At 12.9% G+C, this 18,476-nt stretch overlaps 1 protein-coding gene and 8 non-coding genes across 9 annotated transcripts, besides 3 other annotated features; 3 read left to right on the top strand and 6 right to left on the bottom strand. All coding sequences in view use genetic code 3, as the record gives it.

Moving 5' to 3' along the window:
- Positions 1 to 901: 901 nt before the first annotated feature.
- Positions 902 to 1,170: an origin of replication (ori4; replication origin-like).
- Positions 1,171 to 3,573: 2,403 nt separating this feature from the next.
- Positions 3,574 to 3,840: an origin of replication (ori1; replication origin-like).
- A 2,045-nt stretch (positions 3,841 to 5,885) lies between these two features.
- rns lies at positions 5,886 to 7,501 on the top strand. The gene has a single exon. It is a non-coding gene; the product is annotated as a small subunit ribosomal RNA (ribosomal RNA).
- A 719-nt stretch (positions 7,502 to 8,220) lies between these two features.
- On the top strand, positions 8,221 to 8,294 carry trnW. Its single transcript has one exon. It is a non-coding gene; the product is annotated as a tRNA-Trp (tRNA).
- Positions 8,295 to 9,062: 768 nt separating this feature from the next.
- On the bottom strand, positions 9,063 to 9,134 carry trnP. The gene has a single exon. It is a non-coding gene; the product is annotated as a tRNA-Pro (tRNA).
- Positions 9,135 to 9,765: 631 nt separating this feature from the next.
- Positions 9,766 to 10,103, bottom strand: rnpB. Its single transcript has one exon.
- Positions 10,104 to 10,311: 208 nt separating this feature from the next.
- Positions 10,312 to 10,389, bottom strand: trnfM. Its single transcript has one exon. It is a non-coding gene; the product is annotated as a tRNA-Met (tRNA).
- Positions 10,390 to 12,248: 1,859 nt separating this feature from the next.
- Positions 12,249 to 12,515: an origin of replication (ori5; replication origin-like).
- Positions 12,516 to 15,490: 2,975 nt separating this feature from the next.
- Positions 15,491 to 16,300, bottom strand: cox3 (Cox3p). The gene has a single exon. It carries the CDS (start codon positions 16,298 to 16,300, stop codon positions 15,491 to 15,493), a length of 810 nt encoding a protein of 269 aa, YP_006460241.1.
- Positions 16,301 to 16,945: 645 nt separating this feature from the next.
- On the bottom strand, positions 16,946 to 17,021 carry trnV. Its single transcript has one exon. It is a non-coding gene; the product is annotated as a tRNA-Val (tRNA).
- Positions 17,022 to 17,308: 287 nt separating this feature from the next.
- trnT1 lies at positions 17,309 to 17,382 on the top strand. The gene has a single exon. It is a non-coding gene; the product is annotated as a tRNA-Thr (tRNA).
- A 612-nt stretch (positions 17,383 to 17,994) lies between these two features.
- Positions 17,995 to 18,069, bottom strand: trnF. Its single transcript has one exon. It is a non-coding gene; the product is annotated as a tRNA-Phe (tRNA).
- Positions 18,070 to 18,476: the final 407 nt, after the last annotated feature.

Here is an 18,476-nt window from a genome sequence, read left to right as displayed (position 1 = left end):
ACTTATAAATTACTTTTTATAATAATATAATCCTTTTTTTAATATTTATTAATTAATACATATTTTATCATATTATATATTTTATTTAATATATAAAATAACTATATTAATTAATTATAATTTATTAATCAATATCCTATTATTATTAATTAATTAATAATATATATATATAAATATTATATATATATATATTATTATAAAAATATTTATTATATTCTTTATTATTCTTACTTTTTTTATTATTCTTTATTATTTTTATAATTATAATATTATAAAGTTATTATAAGTTTTATACTTTTTATTAATACACTTATTATTAATAAATATTAATAATTTATTTTTTATTATATAGATTATTATTATTATTAATTATATAATTATTATTATATTATACTCCTTATCTTTATTTATTATTATTATTATTATATTAATATATATATATTAAAATATCATCTTTTTATATACTTTTTTATAAAATATTATATATTATTATTTATTGATATTATTATTAAAATATAAGTATATTCATTATTAATTAATTTATTAATTAATAATTATGAAAATACCCTTTATTAATAGTAATTATAATTATATTATATATTATTAATAAAATTAAAATTAATATATTAAAATAATTTAATATTTAATAATTTATTTAATATTTATATTAGTAATTTTACTGATTATTTATTATTTTTATTAATAAAAGACATTTTTATATTATTTAAAGAATTTATATATATATATATATAATAATAGATATTTATATAATTATAAATCATTAATAATATTTATTATTTTTATTATATAATAATAAGTTATTAATAATAATATATTTAATATATATTTATTAAATATTTATATATGTTATATATTTTTGTTACTAAATATATAAGTAATAGGGGGAGGGGGTGGGTGATAATAACCAAACTATTAAATATATATAAAGCACACATTAGTTAATATTTTATAATATAATCAATTAAATATATTATAAAAATATAATATAATTAATAATATAAATAAAAGTATAAACAATATAATAAATTGTATAAAATAAATTATAAATAAGAAATAAAAATTAAATGAATAAGATAATAAATGATAAACAAGAAGAAATCCGGGTCCCATAATAAATTATTATTGAAAATAATAATTGGGACCCCCACCATTAAATTAAAATAATAATTAATAAATATATTATATAAAATATAATATATTATTTATATATATATATAATAAATAAAGTATATATAAAAATATATATAATTTATATATAAAAATTATATATATAAATAAAAATGATAAAAATTATATAAATAATTATATATTAATAATAAAAATAGAGATTAAACTTTTAAGGTATAATATAATATAATATTTAATTATATTAAAGTATATATTAATAATAATGAATAATATAATAAATTAATAACAAGAAGATATCCGGGTCCCATAATAAATTATTATTGTAAATAATAATAGGGACCCTATCTATATAAATAATTCTAAATAATTAATAATATATAAATAATTCTAAATAATTAATAATATATAAATAATTCTAAATAATTAATAATATATATATTATTAATATATAATAATAAATAATAATAATAAATATATAATAAATATCTATATATATATATATATATATTAAATTTATAAAAATATAAAATATAATATATCACATATTTTTAATAATATTAAATATATGATTATAATACTTAAAAATAAAATATATTAAAATTATATTAAATATATATATATAAATAATTAATAAGATTTAATTTTTTATAATATGAATAATTAAATATTATATATTATACTTCTCCTTTGGGATTCGTTTATCTGATGATATAGACCTAACTATATATAATAAGTATTTTTCCTCGTAATTAAATTTAAATTAGGACCAAACCGGTGAACAACCGGTTTGGTCCCTAATTTTATTGTGGGGGTTATATAATTATCCTAGATTATATTATATTAACTTTATAATACACCTTTAAAAATAATATTAAAAATTTCATTAATAAATTATTTAAATTAATTCTTCTTTTCATAAAAATAAATAAATAAATAAATAAATAATTGAAACTCTTTTCTTTATATTAATAATATTATATATATTAATGAATAATATATTATAAATTATTTGATAATAATAATAAAACTAAGTAAATTATTAGTTACGGGAGTCGAAAACCCCAATGGAGTGAACACCTTATATTTATATAGGTATAACCCTCGTATGGAATCCCCTCTGAAGTAAATATCTTCTATTTATATAAATGTGAACCCTGTTATGAATTCCAAATGAAATGAAATGAAATGAAATGAAATGGGGCCCGGTAGGGACCAAATATATCGTAATAATTAATTTAATATATATTATAATAAAACTTATTTATATATATATATATTTATATATATATATTTTATATATATATTATATAATAAATATTACTTCTTATCATAACTTTTTATTCTTTTTTTATATAAAACGAGGACGAGGACGAGGACGAGGACAAGGGGTTTGGTCCTCCCTCACTCCTATAAGGTTAGGTTGCAGGAAACTATAAATTTAATTTTATTAAATTGATATAAACATTATTTGAAATATATAAATAACTAAATTGTATTAATTGTATTTAATTAAATAATAAATAATATTTTTAATAATGATTATTTTTATAATAATTATTTTTATAATAATTATTTATATATATATATATTTATTAATAATTATTTATATATTTATTAATTAGCTAATGGGGGGGGGATCCCTATTATTATTTACAATAATAATTATTTATGGACCCCTGATATCCTATAATTTATAATAAGGAATACTTCATTTAATAATATAATTATATTATATATAATTCTTATTATTTTTTATAAATGTATTTATAAAAAAAGTTATTAAAAATTATTTAAATATATTATATATTCATTATAATAATTATTAAAAGTTATTAATAAATGATATAATATTGTATTTGATAATGAATTTTATTTATTCTATAAATATATATTTTTTATAACTATAATTTAATATAATATAATATAATATAATATATATATATAATCTTTATTATTATAATTATAAAATACTAATAATAAATTTATTAAATAATTATTAATTAATATTATTTATTTTATTTATGATGATTTTATTAAATTTTTATTTAATATAAATATATAAAATATATATATATTAATAATATTATCTTTTTTTTTATATTATTATTATTATTATTAAATATTTAATGATTATTATTATATATCATTAATATTAATATGTTATTATAATAGTGGGGGTCCCAATTATTATTGAAAATAATAATTATTAATGGGACCCGAATATCTTATTGTTTATCATTTATTATCTTATTAATTTAACATTATTTATTATTTTTATTTATTCCCTATAATTTTATAAATTATAAATCTTTATTTATAACAATTTATTTATATAATATTTATATATAAATTATATATATTTTATATATAAATTATTTATTATATTTATATATTTATATATTAATTATTTTTATTTAATTTTATGGTGGGGGTCCCAATTATTATTTTCAATAATAATTTATTATGGGACCCGGATATCTTCTTGTTTATCTATTATTATATTATTAATTTTATTCTTATTTTATATTTATATTTATATTATATCATTAATTATATTGTTTATAATTTTATTTATATTATATAATTTATTATATTATTATAATATATTTATTGATTATATATATAAAATTTATCTTATGTATGCTTTATATATATTTAATATTCTGGTTATTATCACCCACCCCCTCCCCCTATTACTTATATATTTGTAAAAATATAAATCTAACTTAAATAATAATTTAATAAATATACTTATACTTTATAAATATAAATATTTATAATTTTCTATAAATTATATATAATAATAAATATATATTATGACTTTTTCTTTAATAATTAATTAATTAATTAATTTTTATAAAAAATATATTATATATAAAAAAATTAAATATATTATTTATAATATTATATAATATAATAATAATATAATAATTATATATATATATATATTTATATATTAAATTAAATTATAATTTTATTATGAAAATTATATCTTTTTTATATAATAAGTTTTATATATTAATAATTTAATAGGAATAATTAAATGAATATTAAATAAATTATATAATAATTATAATGCCTAATTATAAAAAATAAAGATATATATATAAAGTATTAATAAAATATTATTAAAAAATAATATTATAACCTTCTATATATTAAATTAAATAAAATAAAATTAATTGTAGGGAATAATAATAATTAACTAATGACATATCAAATTAGATATTTTTATAAAAAGAATAATATCGCTTATATATTCTATTACCTTACCACTCCTATTAATTAATCATAAATCATATATAATTATTAAAAATAATAATTTACTTATTAATTATTCATAAATTATAAATAATTATTAAAAATAATAATTTACTTAGTGAAATGATATTTTATAAAAATAGTAATAATAAATTTATAATTTTTATTGATGATTATCAATAATAAAAATATTAATTTTAATATAATTTTTTAATAATAATTAATATTAGAGGTATATAATAATTAGTATTTTTATTTTTTTTATTTTTATTATTAATATATTAATATAATAATAATTAATATAATTACTATATATTAATATTAGATAATATTAATAAATATATTTTTATATAATTTATTTTATTAAATATATATAATATATATATATAAAGTATTAATAAAATATTATTAAAAATAATATTTATATTTAATTATAAAGTAAAATAATAACTTTTATTTATAATATATAATTTATATATTTTATTTATTTATTTATTTATCCTCAATTAATTTAATTGTGATAGTTATATAATTAATTATATTTATAATATATGATATTAATAAAGTATTTTATAATTATTATATTTTTATTTTATTTATAAAAATATTAATTTTTATAAGTATTTAATATTTTATATAATATAATATTAAGGAGATATTAATTATATAATTTATAATTAAATAATATTTAATAATAATTGTTAAAAATTTATTTATAATTATTTATTTATAAGATTCTTTTTTTTATTATTATTTATTATTTTTATTAAGTGAACACCTTATAAAGGTGTGATAAGAGTGAGTGAAGGGGTGACCCCTCGTTATTTATTAATAATTATAAATATATAAATCTTTTATTATATTAATAAGAATATTAATTTAAACTTAAAAAAAAGTGTATAAATTTATAAATTATATAATATTATTAATTTATATAATAATAATATTATAACCTCATAATTGTCAATTCGTAACTTTAATTTATAAATGAAAGATATATTAAATATAAATATTTAGTTTTTTATATTAATATTTTTATATTATTTTATATTTTAATATATATAAATAACTCCTATCGGGGTTCCGGTTCCCGTAACCGGGCCCCGGAACTAAATAAATATTTTTTATTGGTGAACATCTATATAAATATAAGTGTGAATTTATGAATGGAACTTTGAGTTCGTTATGGAGTTCGATATTCTGAAAGGAGTAATATATATATAAACAATAAAATTGTATTAATTATATAAAATTTAAATAAAATATATATATATTTATTATATATATATATATATTAATGTTTTTATAAATATCAATTATATATTAATAATATATATAAAGTATATACAATTTATTGTATTTAATTGTTATTTATATTAATTAATATATTAATTTTATAAGTAATAAATAATAAAAATTTATATAATAATAATATATATGTATTATATATTATTATTATTATATAATAAGGGTAAAGTATAAAAATAAGAATATGATGTTGGTTCAGATTAAGCGCTAAATAAGGACATGACACATGCGAATCATACGTTTATTATTGATAAGATAATAAATATGTGGTGTAAACGTGAGTAATTTTATTAGGAATATATGAACTATAGAATAAGTTAAATACTTAATAATAAATTATATAAAAAAGTAATAATTATATAATAATAAAGGATATATATATATATATTTATCTATAGTCAAGCCAATAATGGTTTAGGTAGTAGGTTTATTAAGAGTTAAACCTAGCCAACGATCCATAATCGTTAATGAAAGTTAGAACGATCACGTTGACTCTGAAATATAGTCAATATCTATAAGATACAGCAGTGAGGAATATTGGACAATGATCGAAAGATTGATCCAGTTACTTATTAGGATGATATATAAAAAATTATATCTATAAAAGTATATAAATAATATATATATAAATTGATTAAAAATAAAATCCATAAATAATTAAAATAATGATATTAATTACCATATAATAATAATATGGATATATAATAATTATAATATTAATTTATTATAATAAATTATATATTTTAATAGTCCTGACTAATATTTGTGCCAGCAGTCGCGGTAACACAAAGAGGGCGAGCGTTAATCATAATGGTTTAAAGGATCCGTAGAATGAATTATATAATTTAGAGTTAATAAATTTAATTAAAGAATTATAATAGTAAAGATGAAATAATAATAATAATTATAAGACTAATATATGTGAAAATATTAATTAAATATTAACTGACATTGAGGGATTAAAACTAGAGTAGCGAAACGGATTCGATACCCGTGTAGTTCTAGTAGTAAACTATGAATACAATTATTTATAATAAATATATATATATATAAATAATAAATGAAAATGAAAGTATTCCACCTGAAGAGTACGTTAGCAATAATGAAACTCAAAACAATAGACGGTTACAGACTTAAGCAGTGGAGCATGTTATTTAATTCGATAATCCACGACTAACCTTACCATATTTTGAATATTATAATAATTATTATAAATTATTATATTACAGGCGTTACATTGTTGTCTTTAGTTCGTGCTGCAAAGTTTTAGATTAAGTTCATAAACGAACAAAACTCCATATATATAATCTTAATTATATATAATTTTATATTATTTATTAATATAAAGAAAGGAATTAAGACAAATCATAATGATCCTTATAATATGGGTAATAGACGTGCTATAATAAAATGATAATAAAATTATATAAAATATATAAAAAAATATATTTAATTAATAATATAAAACATTTTAACTTTTAATATATTTTTATATTATATATTAATATGAATTATAATCTGAAATTCGATTATATGAAAAAAGAATTGCTAGTAATACGTAAATTAGTATGTTACGGTGAATATTCTAACTGTTTCGCACTAATCACTCATCACGCGTTGAAACATATTATTATCTTATTATTTATTAATATTTATATAATTATATTATATAATTAATTAATATTTATTTATATCAGAAATAATATGAATTAATGCGAAGTTGAAATACAGTTACCGTAGGGGAACCTGCGGTGGGCTTATAAATATCTTAAATATTCTTACAAAAAAATATATCTATAAAATATAATTAATTCCATAAAAAAAAAAATAATATAATTATAATATATAATATATATAAAATATATATATATATAATTTATTAATTTAAATATTAATTAATATAATTAAATATAATAAAAATTATAATATTAATACATAAATATTATATAAATATATAATATAAATTATACAAAGGATTCGTTTTCTCATTATTTAATATTATTAAAATAATAAGTCGAACTATTATTATTATATTGTGTTTATATTAATATATTAATAGGATCAAAACTATTATTCATTTTACTTTTTAATGATAAATTATTTATTATTATTAATAATTATCCCATCATATTATATTATTTATCGTATTTTATTTAAATTTTATTATAAGGATTAATTATTTACTTTAATAGTAATAAAAACTATAAATAAAAATAAAATATTATTATAAATGTATATTAAATTTTTATATTATATCTTTTATTAATAATAATAATAATATTAATTTATATATTTATAGTATATATATATTTTTTATAAACTATAATTATTATATAAAATTATTATTATTTCTATATAATATTTATAATTTATATTAATATATAATTATATATAATATAATATAATATAATATAATATAATATATATATATATTTATTTCTTTTTAATATTTTATACTTTTTTATATAAAATTATTTTTATAAAATAAGAATAAATAATAATAAGGATATAGTTTAATGGTAAAACAGTTGATTTCAAATCAATCATTAGGAGTTCGAATCTCTTTATCCTTGATAATAATAATAATAATAATAATAAATATAAAATATGTATTTATTTTAATATTTATATAATATAATATAATATTATATAAATAAATACTTTTAAATATTCTTAATTAATATATTAATCATAATAAAATATATTATAATTTTAAAAAAGATATATTATTAATAATTATAATATATTAATATATCATAATTATAATCAATATTATATTATTTAGTACCAGTCCCCCCCCCGAAGGGAACCAATACCTCGAATAGGAGTGAACATCTTTATTTTATTTTATTTATAAAGGTGTGAATACCAAGATAAAGGAGCTCCGGTTGGAGTGATGGACCTCCCCCACGGATGAGGACCGAACCCATCGTTATAATAATTTAGGATTTATGATTAATAAATAAAGAAAGAATTAAATATAATAATATTCATAAGATAATAAATAATATTAATAATAATATATAAATATTATAATTGATTTATATAATATTTAATTAAAAAATATAAATAATATTATATCTTCTTTTGATAATTATAATAAATTTTTTATAAAGAATATATATAATATAAAATATTATGATATTAATTTTATCATAATATATAATGTTTTTTTTTTATTTATAATGTTATAATTATAATATTATAAATAAATAATAAATGAAAAGTATCAATTAATAGATTCTTATAATTAAATATATTACGTAAAATATATATTTTTTATTTAGTTCCAATTGGGGTCCGGTTACGGGAACCGGAACCCCGATAGGAGTGTTATATTATTATCAGATAGGATAGACTCGAACTAACTAGATCTTTCTCCCAAAGAAAGCGCCTGACCTTTTGGCTTCTATCTGTATTAATATATAATATATATTATAAAAAAAATAAAATAATAAAATAAATAATATATATATTAATTTATTTAATACTTTTAATAAATATTAATATAAAGTATTTACCTTTTATAAAATTATAATTAATTTTATATTGATTCTTATTAATAATTTATAAATTATATATAATAATATAGAATTCATATTATTAGATATTTATTTCTATTAAATAAATTTTATATCTTTATAATATATAAATATATTTATTAAAAAAAAATAATATAATAATTATATTATTAATCAATTAATTAATTAATTAATTATATATATATATATATAATTTGTATAAAGAATAAATAAACACTTTTTATATATCTATTTAATATTTTATGAAGGGTATATAATTATAATTATAATAATAATACGATATTCATATCTATTTTTAGAATTGTTCATTCCTTTATTTTATAAATGTTTATTTTTTTTTTCTTCAATAAAGAGATACTATTAATAAATCATAAATTATAAATTATTATCAATAATAATAATTTACTCGATTAGATTATTAATAATAAATGATTTTATAGAAAATATTATTTTATTATAAATTTATATATATATATAATATATATATAAGAATTAATTATGAATATGGATATTATATTATAATTAAGCATATTTCTGTATAATAATATAACTATTCTAATATATATATATATATTATTTTTTATATAATATATATATATATAGACTATATTTATATATTTATTAAGTTTTATTTTCATATTATTTATTTATACTAATTACTTTATTAATATTATATTAATTTATATATATTTTTATTTTTATTATAATTTTATTTATATAATGAATGAATTTTTTTTATATATCAATATTATAAATAAAATATATAATTTATTTATTATTATATTAATTATATAATATAATTTATATATTTATGACTTTCCTATTAATAATATAAATATCTTATTCAATAAATTAAAGTTAATATATTATTTTATTAATTAATTAATTAATTAATATTTTTTTAATAATAATTTATATATCATTTATTAATTTTATAATTAATAATTAAAATATTATATATCTTAAAATTATTTTATTTTTTATAAAATATAAAAACTTATAATATATTTAATTATCTTTTTATAAATTTTATTATAATATTATATATTAATTTATTAGCAATAATACGATTTGAACGTATATAATTAGGTCATGACCCTAAAATGTTAACCAATTACATCATATTGCATTTATATAATTATATTTATATTATATTACTTATAAAATATATATATATAAAATTTTTATAAAAATAATAAAAAATAAAATATATATAACCTTTATTATTATATCATATAATATTATATTTATAAACATATTTATAAACATATTATAAACATATTTATAATATATTTAAAATATTATTAAAAATAATAAAAAAAGATAGATAGATATATATATATATATATAAATAAATTTTATACAATTAATATTATGAAAATTAATAATTATTATTATTAATAAACATCTTATATTTATATTTATATTTATTTAATATATTTATTAAGTGAATACCTTCCACGACCACAAGGGAGGAGTTCCAATTGAATTGGGGCCCGGTCACGGGAACCGAAACCCCGACAGATGTTATTTATTAAGTATATTTATTAATATATGAATTCCTAAAAGATAAAATTAATTATATAATATATAAACATATATATATGTATATAATATATTATTATTATTATTATTAATTTTATATAGATTATTATATTTATTAAAAATATTTATCTCTTTTTATATTAATTATTTTATTGAATTTTATATTATTTAATAAAAATTTTATAATATTCATATTCTTTAAAATTTAGTATTTTATTATTAATAAATTAAAGGAGTTAATAAGATAATATTATTAATAAACAATTAAATAATGTTAATTTGTATTATATTAATATTATATATATAATAAATATTATATCTCTTTTTATAAATTATAATTAAATATATTATTATAATAAAAATAAAAATAGTATATTAAATATTATTTTAATTCATATTATTATTTATTATTTTATTATTTTTATATTAATTTATATTATTTATATATATATTAATTTATATCTCAGTATAAAAATTAATAAATTTTATTATATATTTTATTAAAAGAATTAATTCATATTAATATTAATTGGAAGTATATGTATTATAATATAAATATATATTATTATTATTTATATATATATATTTAAATATTTATATTTATATGTATGGGTCCCAATTATTATTTTATATAATAATTATTTAAGGACCCAAATATCTTCTTATTATTAATTTATTATATTATATATAATATTATTTATTTTTTATACTTTTTATTATAATCTTTATAATTTTATTAATATCTCCTTTATGAAATATTTATTTAATAATAATTTATTATATATTTTTATATTATTAAATAAAATAAATTTTTATTTATATATATATAATTATAAATAAAGATAAATAAATAAAAAAAATATTTACCTTATTATTATTATTATTTTTATTATAAAATACTTTTATTCTTTATTTTTTTTTTATTAATAAGATAATATTTATTTCATAATTATTATTATTATAGGAATTATATAATTTTTATAATTAAAACTTTTTATATTATATTATATTATTTGATTATATTATTAATTATATAATGTTAATATCAATTATATTTTATATTTAATAGTATTATAATATAAATATTATGATATGACTATTTATTAAATTTTATTATATATACTTATTTTTAGATATTTAGAACTGATGAAACTATAGGATTAAATATTACCTGTGAACAACTGGTAATATTTAATCCGTATTATATTAATATTAATATTAATATTACATAAAATTAATATTAATTTTTATGATTATTATTTCTTTATTATTATTAATATTTTTAATATTTATCCAATAATTATTATAACGAAGAATTATAAAAGTTATATGATTATTATTTTATTATTCTTTTTTTATAATTATATATATTTTATTATTTTTTATATATATATATAATAATATATTATTATTTATATATTATTAATTATTTATATTTTATATGGGGGGGGTCCCAATTATTATTTTTAATAATAATTTATTATGGGACCCGGATTTCTTCTTGTTTATCATTTATTATTTTAATTATTTGGTTTTTATTTAATATTTATAATTTATTTTATACAATTTATTATATTGTTTATACTTTATATTTATTATTAATTATATTATATTATTATAATATATTTATTGATTATATTAATACATTTATTCTATGTATGCTTTATATATATTTAATAGTTTGGTTATTGATCACCCACCCCCTCCCCCTATAAAATTTAATTTATTACTTATATATAAAATATTAAAAATTTATAATATTCTAAATTAATAATAAATCAATATCTTAATAATTAATATACTCCTTTTTTTTTATAATATTATTCTTATTGTAATTTCTTTTATGTTTATATTTTATTATTATTTAATAAAATGTTTATTTTTTATAAAAATTATTTATAAATATTTTATAAGTATATCTATAATTTAATGATAATATTTTATTTTAATATAATTTATTAAATAATTAATAATAATAATAATAAGATTATAATAATAATATTAATATATAAAATATAATAACTTTTACTTTATAATATATTTACCATTATATATATAATTTATTAAATTATTATAGTCCTACCTTTATTTATTAATCATAAATTATAAATAATTATAAAAATTAATAGATATAAAAATAATAAAAATATTATTATATATATCATTTTATATTATATAATATTTATAATAAATATTATACATTATATTATAAATTATTAATAATACCATAATATATTTAATTATGAATATATAATTATTAATTCTTATTAAATTATTTATTATAATAGATAATATATTATTTAATATGTAATATATTATATATAATACATATAATATATTTTATTTTTATAACATAATATATAATATAAATAACCTTATTTAATATATATATATATATAAATTTATATATATAAATAAAATATATATTCTATAAATCTTCTATATATATTAAATACATTTTTCAAAAGTTTATTAGAATGTAATAACTATAAAATTATTCATATATCTTTTATTAATAATAATAATAATAATAATAATGATTATAAATTAATTTTTAATAATAATAAAAAAATAAGGTTTATTATAATTAATTAATTAATTAATAATAATTTATTTATTATAATTAAATTATTTATCATTTATATATATATATATATTTTTATTTTAATATTAAATCAATAATAATATATATTATATTATACTTTTTATTAATATTATAATAAGGATAACTATATAATAAATTATATTATATGATATAATATGATATTATATCATATTTGAAAAATATATAAAATATAAAAAATAACATTATTATATTTATATTCTATGTGATAAACATTAATCGGTGTATATGAATAATTGGGTTGAGGTTATAAAATATAAAATAAATTATTATTAATTATATTTATATTAAAAATAAATAAATAATATATAATGATTATATTATTAAGTTCCAATTAATAAAGGATTGGGTAAGGATAAAAATATATAATAATTTATATTATAAGAATATTATTATAATAATATGTATAAGTATAATTAATAATATAATTATAAAAAGTGGGGAGGGGTTATAAGAATATTATTTAAGGGTTGGTTATATGTGTTAAATTTTATTATTTAAGAGGTTTTAAATAATATTTATTTAAAAAGATTGTATTATTTATAATATGTCTAACTACTTCACTAAGTTTAACATTAAAATATTTAGCAGTTTTAGCTTGACCATCTATTAGTATAATATAGTTATTATTTAAATCATAAATAAATACTCCTGTTTTCACTGATTTATTATATCTAATAGATATAGCATAATTTTGACAATTTATTCTATGAGGTATATTTAAATCATAAATAGGGTCTATTTTTAATAATTCATAATATATATCCTAAGGTAAATCATTAATATCAAGTAAATTACTATTAGATAATTCATCTAATTTTAATATAAAATTATGACCTTTATTAGTATGGTATAAACCTTTAATAATAATTTCTAATGCTATTATAAATGCAACAAAATTAATATATTTAGTTCCCGCTTCGCGGGAATCCCGTAAGGAGTATAAAACCATTTTATTTTATTTAAATTAGGACAAATAATATAATATAATAAATCTATTTTATTATATTTAAAAAAAGAATAAAGATTAAGAATATTATTTAAATTAGTATAAGGTTTAATACTATTTAATTTAATAGTTGAATATTCAATATCTTTTAAAGATTCTTTAATAGATTTAGGTACTTTTATATTATCTATAAATGTTCAAGTTTCAATATTTTTAGTAATATGTTTTAATACTTCATTATTAAGAGTTACTTGATATAATTTTATAAGTAATTGTCATGAATTATTTTTTATATAAATATTAAAAGTACCTTCAGCTTCAATAAATCCTTAATTTTAGGATTTATTTATTTTATTAAAATGAATTTTACTATTAGATAAAACTAAACCTTTATTTAAATTTTTATTTATAATAATTTTATTAGCTAATGATTTATCCTTATTATAATAAATTATTTCAGCACTTTTATATCATTATTCAAAACTATAATATTTATTACCTAATAAAGGATATTCTTTAAATAAAGGAATAATTTTTTCAATAATAATATTTAATTTTTCTAGATGTAATTGTACTTTATTATATTTATTATTTACAGAAATTTTAATAAGTAAATTTTAATAATATTTAATATTTTATCCTTCTCGGGGTTCCGACTGAGGTCGGGACTAATAGAATTATATCTAGTTTTTTTAATAGTCCCGCCGTTTATAATTATAAGGTGGGACAATGACTATAGAATATTAAAAGAATGAAGTATATTCTTTTTAATACCAAAATAACCATCTCCAACTACAAATCCTGATAATCAATTCTTAAAATGATTTATATATATATATAGAGTATCTTTAATTTTATTAAATAAAAGATTATTATATAATTTATTATCTGTTTTAATTAAAGATTTATTATCTATATATAAATTTCTCCTTATGGGGTTCGGGGCTTCGTATTGGGGGGCCGAAACTAATAAAAATAAAATTATTAATAATAGGTAATATTTTAATGTTATTTGTATTGGTAAATCCTAATAATTTAAGTTTCCATAGTGGTGTATTATAAATATTTAGTTTATGTTTATAAAATTTTTATTTTAAATAAATATTTTTATTATTAAACACCTCATCAATAATATACAACGTATAAAAATAATCAGATAACATCTAAAACATGTAGATAAATAATAGTTGTTTCATATCCAACATGATGTCCAGCTGTTAAATGATAATTTCTCATTCTTCAATAATTAACACCTAACATAGCTGCTAACATTACCATATGTAAGAAATGTAATCCTGTACCAGCATAGAATACTGAACCATAAACACCATCAGAAATAGTAAATGCAGCATTAGTATATTCAATATATTGACATGTTACAAAAATAACAATTAATCAGAATGTAATTAATAAACCTGATAAAGCTTTATTTCTATTACCTGCAATTAAAGCATGATGACTATAAGTTACAGTAGCACCAGAAGATAATAAGATAATAGTATTTAATAAAGGTAATTCAGTTGGTTGTACAGCTTCAATACCTACAGGTGGTCAACATGCACCTAATAGTACATCAGGACTTATAGCTGAATGAAAATAAGCTCAAAATAAACCAGCAAAGATTAATACTTCAGATAATACAAACATTAAGAAACCTAAATTAATACCTTTTCTTACTGCTATAGTATGATCACCTAAATATGTAGCTTCTGATACAATATCTCTAAATCATAAAATAGAACTTGTTAATAATACAAATAATGCTAAATATACCATATTTATATTACCAATATAACCATGCATTGTTAATGCTAGTGATAATGCTAATGATAATAATGCAAATGATACTACAATTGGTCATGGTGATGGCATAACCATATGAAATGGATGTTGTTGATGTCTACTTCTTTCTAAATGTGTCATAAATTTATTGTTTATATATATATATTATATATATAATATAATAATAATAATATTATCCTATAAATAATTTATTTAATATAATAATATATTATTTTTTTATTTATTAATAATTTATATATATATAATTCAATATATATTTAAATTAAATTAAATATAATAAATAATACAATTGAATTAATACCTAATTTTATTTTATTCAATTATTAATAATATAACCACCGCTATTATAATTAAGATACAATTAAACTCGATTGTTCATATACATATACATATACATATACATATATATATATATATACATCGGATAATATAGTGTAATGTAATGTAATGTAATATTGGTCCCTAATTTACATTATAGGTAAAAATAATTAATTTGTATTGAATATAATTTATTTAAATATTTTATTTTATTATTATTATTATTATTAATATAATATTTATAAGATATATTAATTATATTATATATATTTTTTATTATTTATATTTATAATTAATATAAATCATTGATAATATCTTCTTTTTATTTATTTATTTATTTATTTATTATTATAATAAAAAGAATCTTTATATTAATTTTATTTACTTTTTTTTTATTATTTATAAATAAATATTATTATATTAAGATAGATATAATATTATATCTAGATTTAGGAAATATAGGATTCGAACCTATAATCTTTCGTGTGTAAAACGAATGCTATACCAATTAAGCTAATCTCCTTTATAAAATATATACTCTTATTAATTATTATAATTATTATTTTATTTATTTATATATATATAATTATAATAATTCATATAATTATTATAATCATTACAATTAAATTTATTAATAATTATTTAATTTAATATACAAAATATTTATATATATATATATATTTTTTTATAAGTAGTATATTATATTTATAATTTTATATTATAAATTATATATAATAATATATTAATAATAATAAGTTTTTTATAATATAATTAAGAAGTAAAATCCTTTTTAAAAGGAATCCCGAAAGAGTAAATATAATTTAATGGTAAAATGTATGTTTTTAGGTGCATATTATCTAAGTTCAAATCTTAGTATTTACAAAAAAAAAATTAATATAAAATAAATTTATAATAAAATTATTAAGTTATTATTTTTCTTTATATAAATAAAAACTGAATATCCAATTTTATTTATTATTGATAATTATTTTATTATTTATTATATAATATTTTAATAATTATAATAAATAAATATATATAAATTTTATTATAATTCTAAATAATATATCTTTTATATATATATTAATATATATATATATAATTATAGATATTTACCCCTTTTTTAATATAAAAACTCCTCCCTTGTGGTCGTGGGGGTTATTTATAAGGTGTTCATTTAATAATATAATATAATATAATATAATATAATATAATTAATGAATACCTTATATTTATATTTATAAATGTATAAACTTTTTATAATATTATTATAAAATGAATATCTTTATTTATAAAAATATAAATAAATAAATAAATAAGAGATATAATATATCATTTTCAGTGTTTGCTTCTATTTATTATTCATAAATCATAAATTATTATTTTTAATAATTATTTATTAAAGATGAATTGGACTAAATATAAATATATTATATATATATTAATTATTATAAATACATTTATTATGAATTAATTATTAATTAATATATTATTATTATTGCCCTTAATGAGAATCGAACTACATGTAAATAAATCTTCAATTTATCGCTTTACCACTAAGCTATAAAAGCTATATATAATACTTATTATTACTTATAATATAATATAATATATATATAAATTTATATGATAATACAAAAAGTTAATATATAAAAAAAAAGTATATATAAAAAAGATAAAAAATAAAATTAAGAATATTATTTTATTAATTTATTAATAATATTATTTTATTTATTAAGAATATTATTTTATATAATTCTTTATATTATATATTTTATATTAATAATAAAAAAATATAATAGAAAAAAGAGTATTAGGTAAATATATATATATTAGATATATTTATATAAAAAGATTAATTTATATAATTTTTATAATTAGTATATTAATAATAATAGTAATATAAATTTTATTTAATTTACTATCAATAAAGAATTATTTAACCCTCATGGGACCAACATTAACATTATTCGGTGTA

The sequence above is a fragment of the mitochondrial genome of Saccharomyces paradoxus (genome assembly GCF_002079055.1).
Source record: "Saccharomyces paradoxus mitochondrion, complete genome".
NCBI lineage: Eukaryota > Fungi > Ascomycota > Saccharomycetes > Saccharomycetales > Saccharomycetaceae > Saccharomyces > Saccharomyces paradoxus.
Note: the sequence above shows the minus strand (reverse complement) of the source record. Positions and strands in the feature narration are given on the sequence as shown.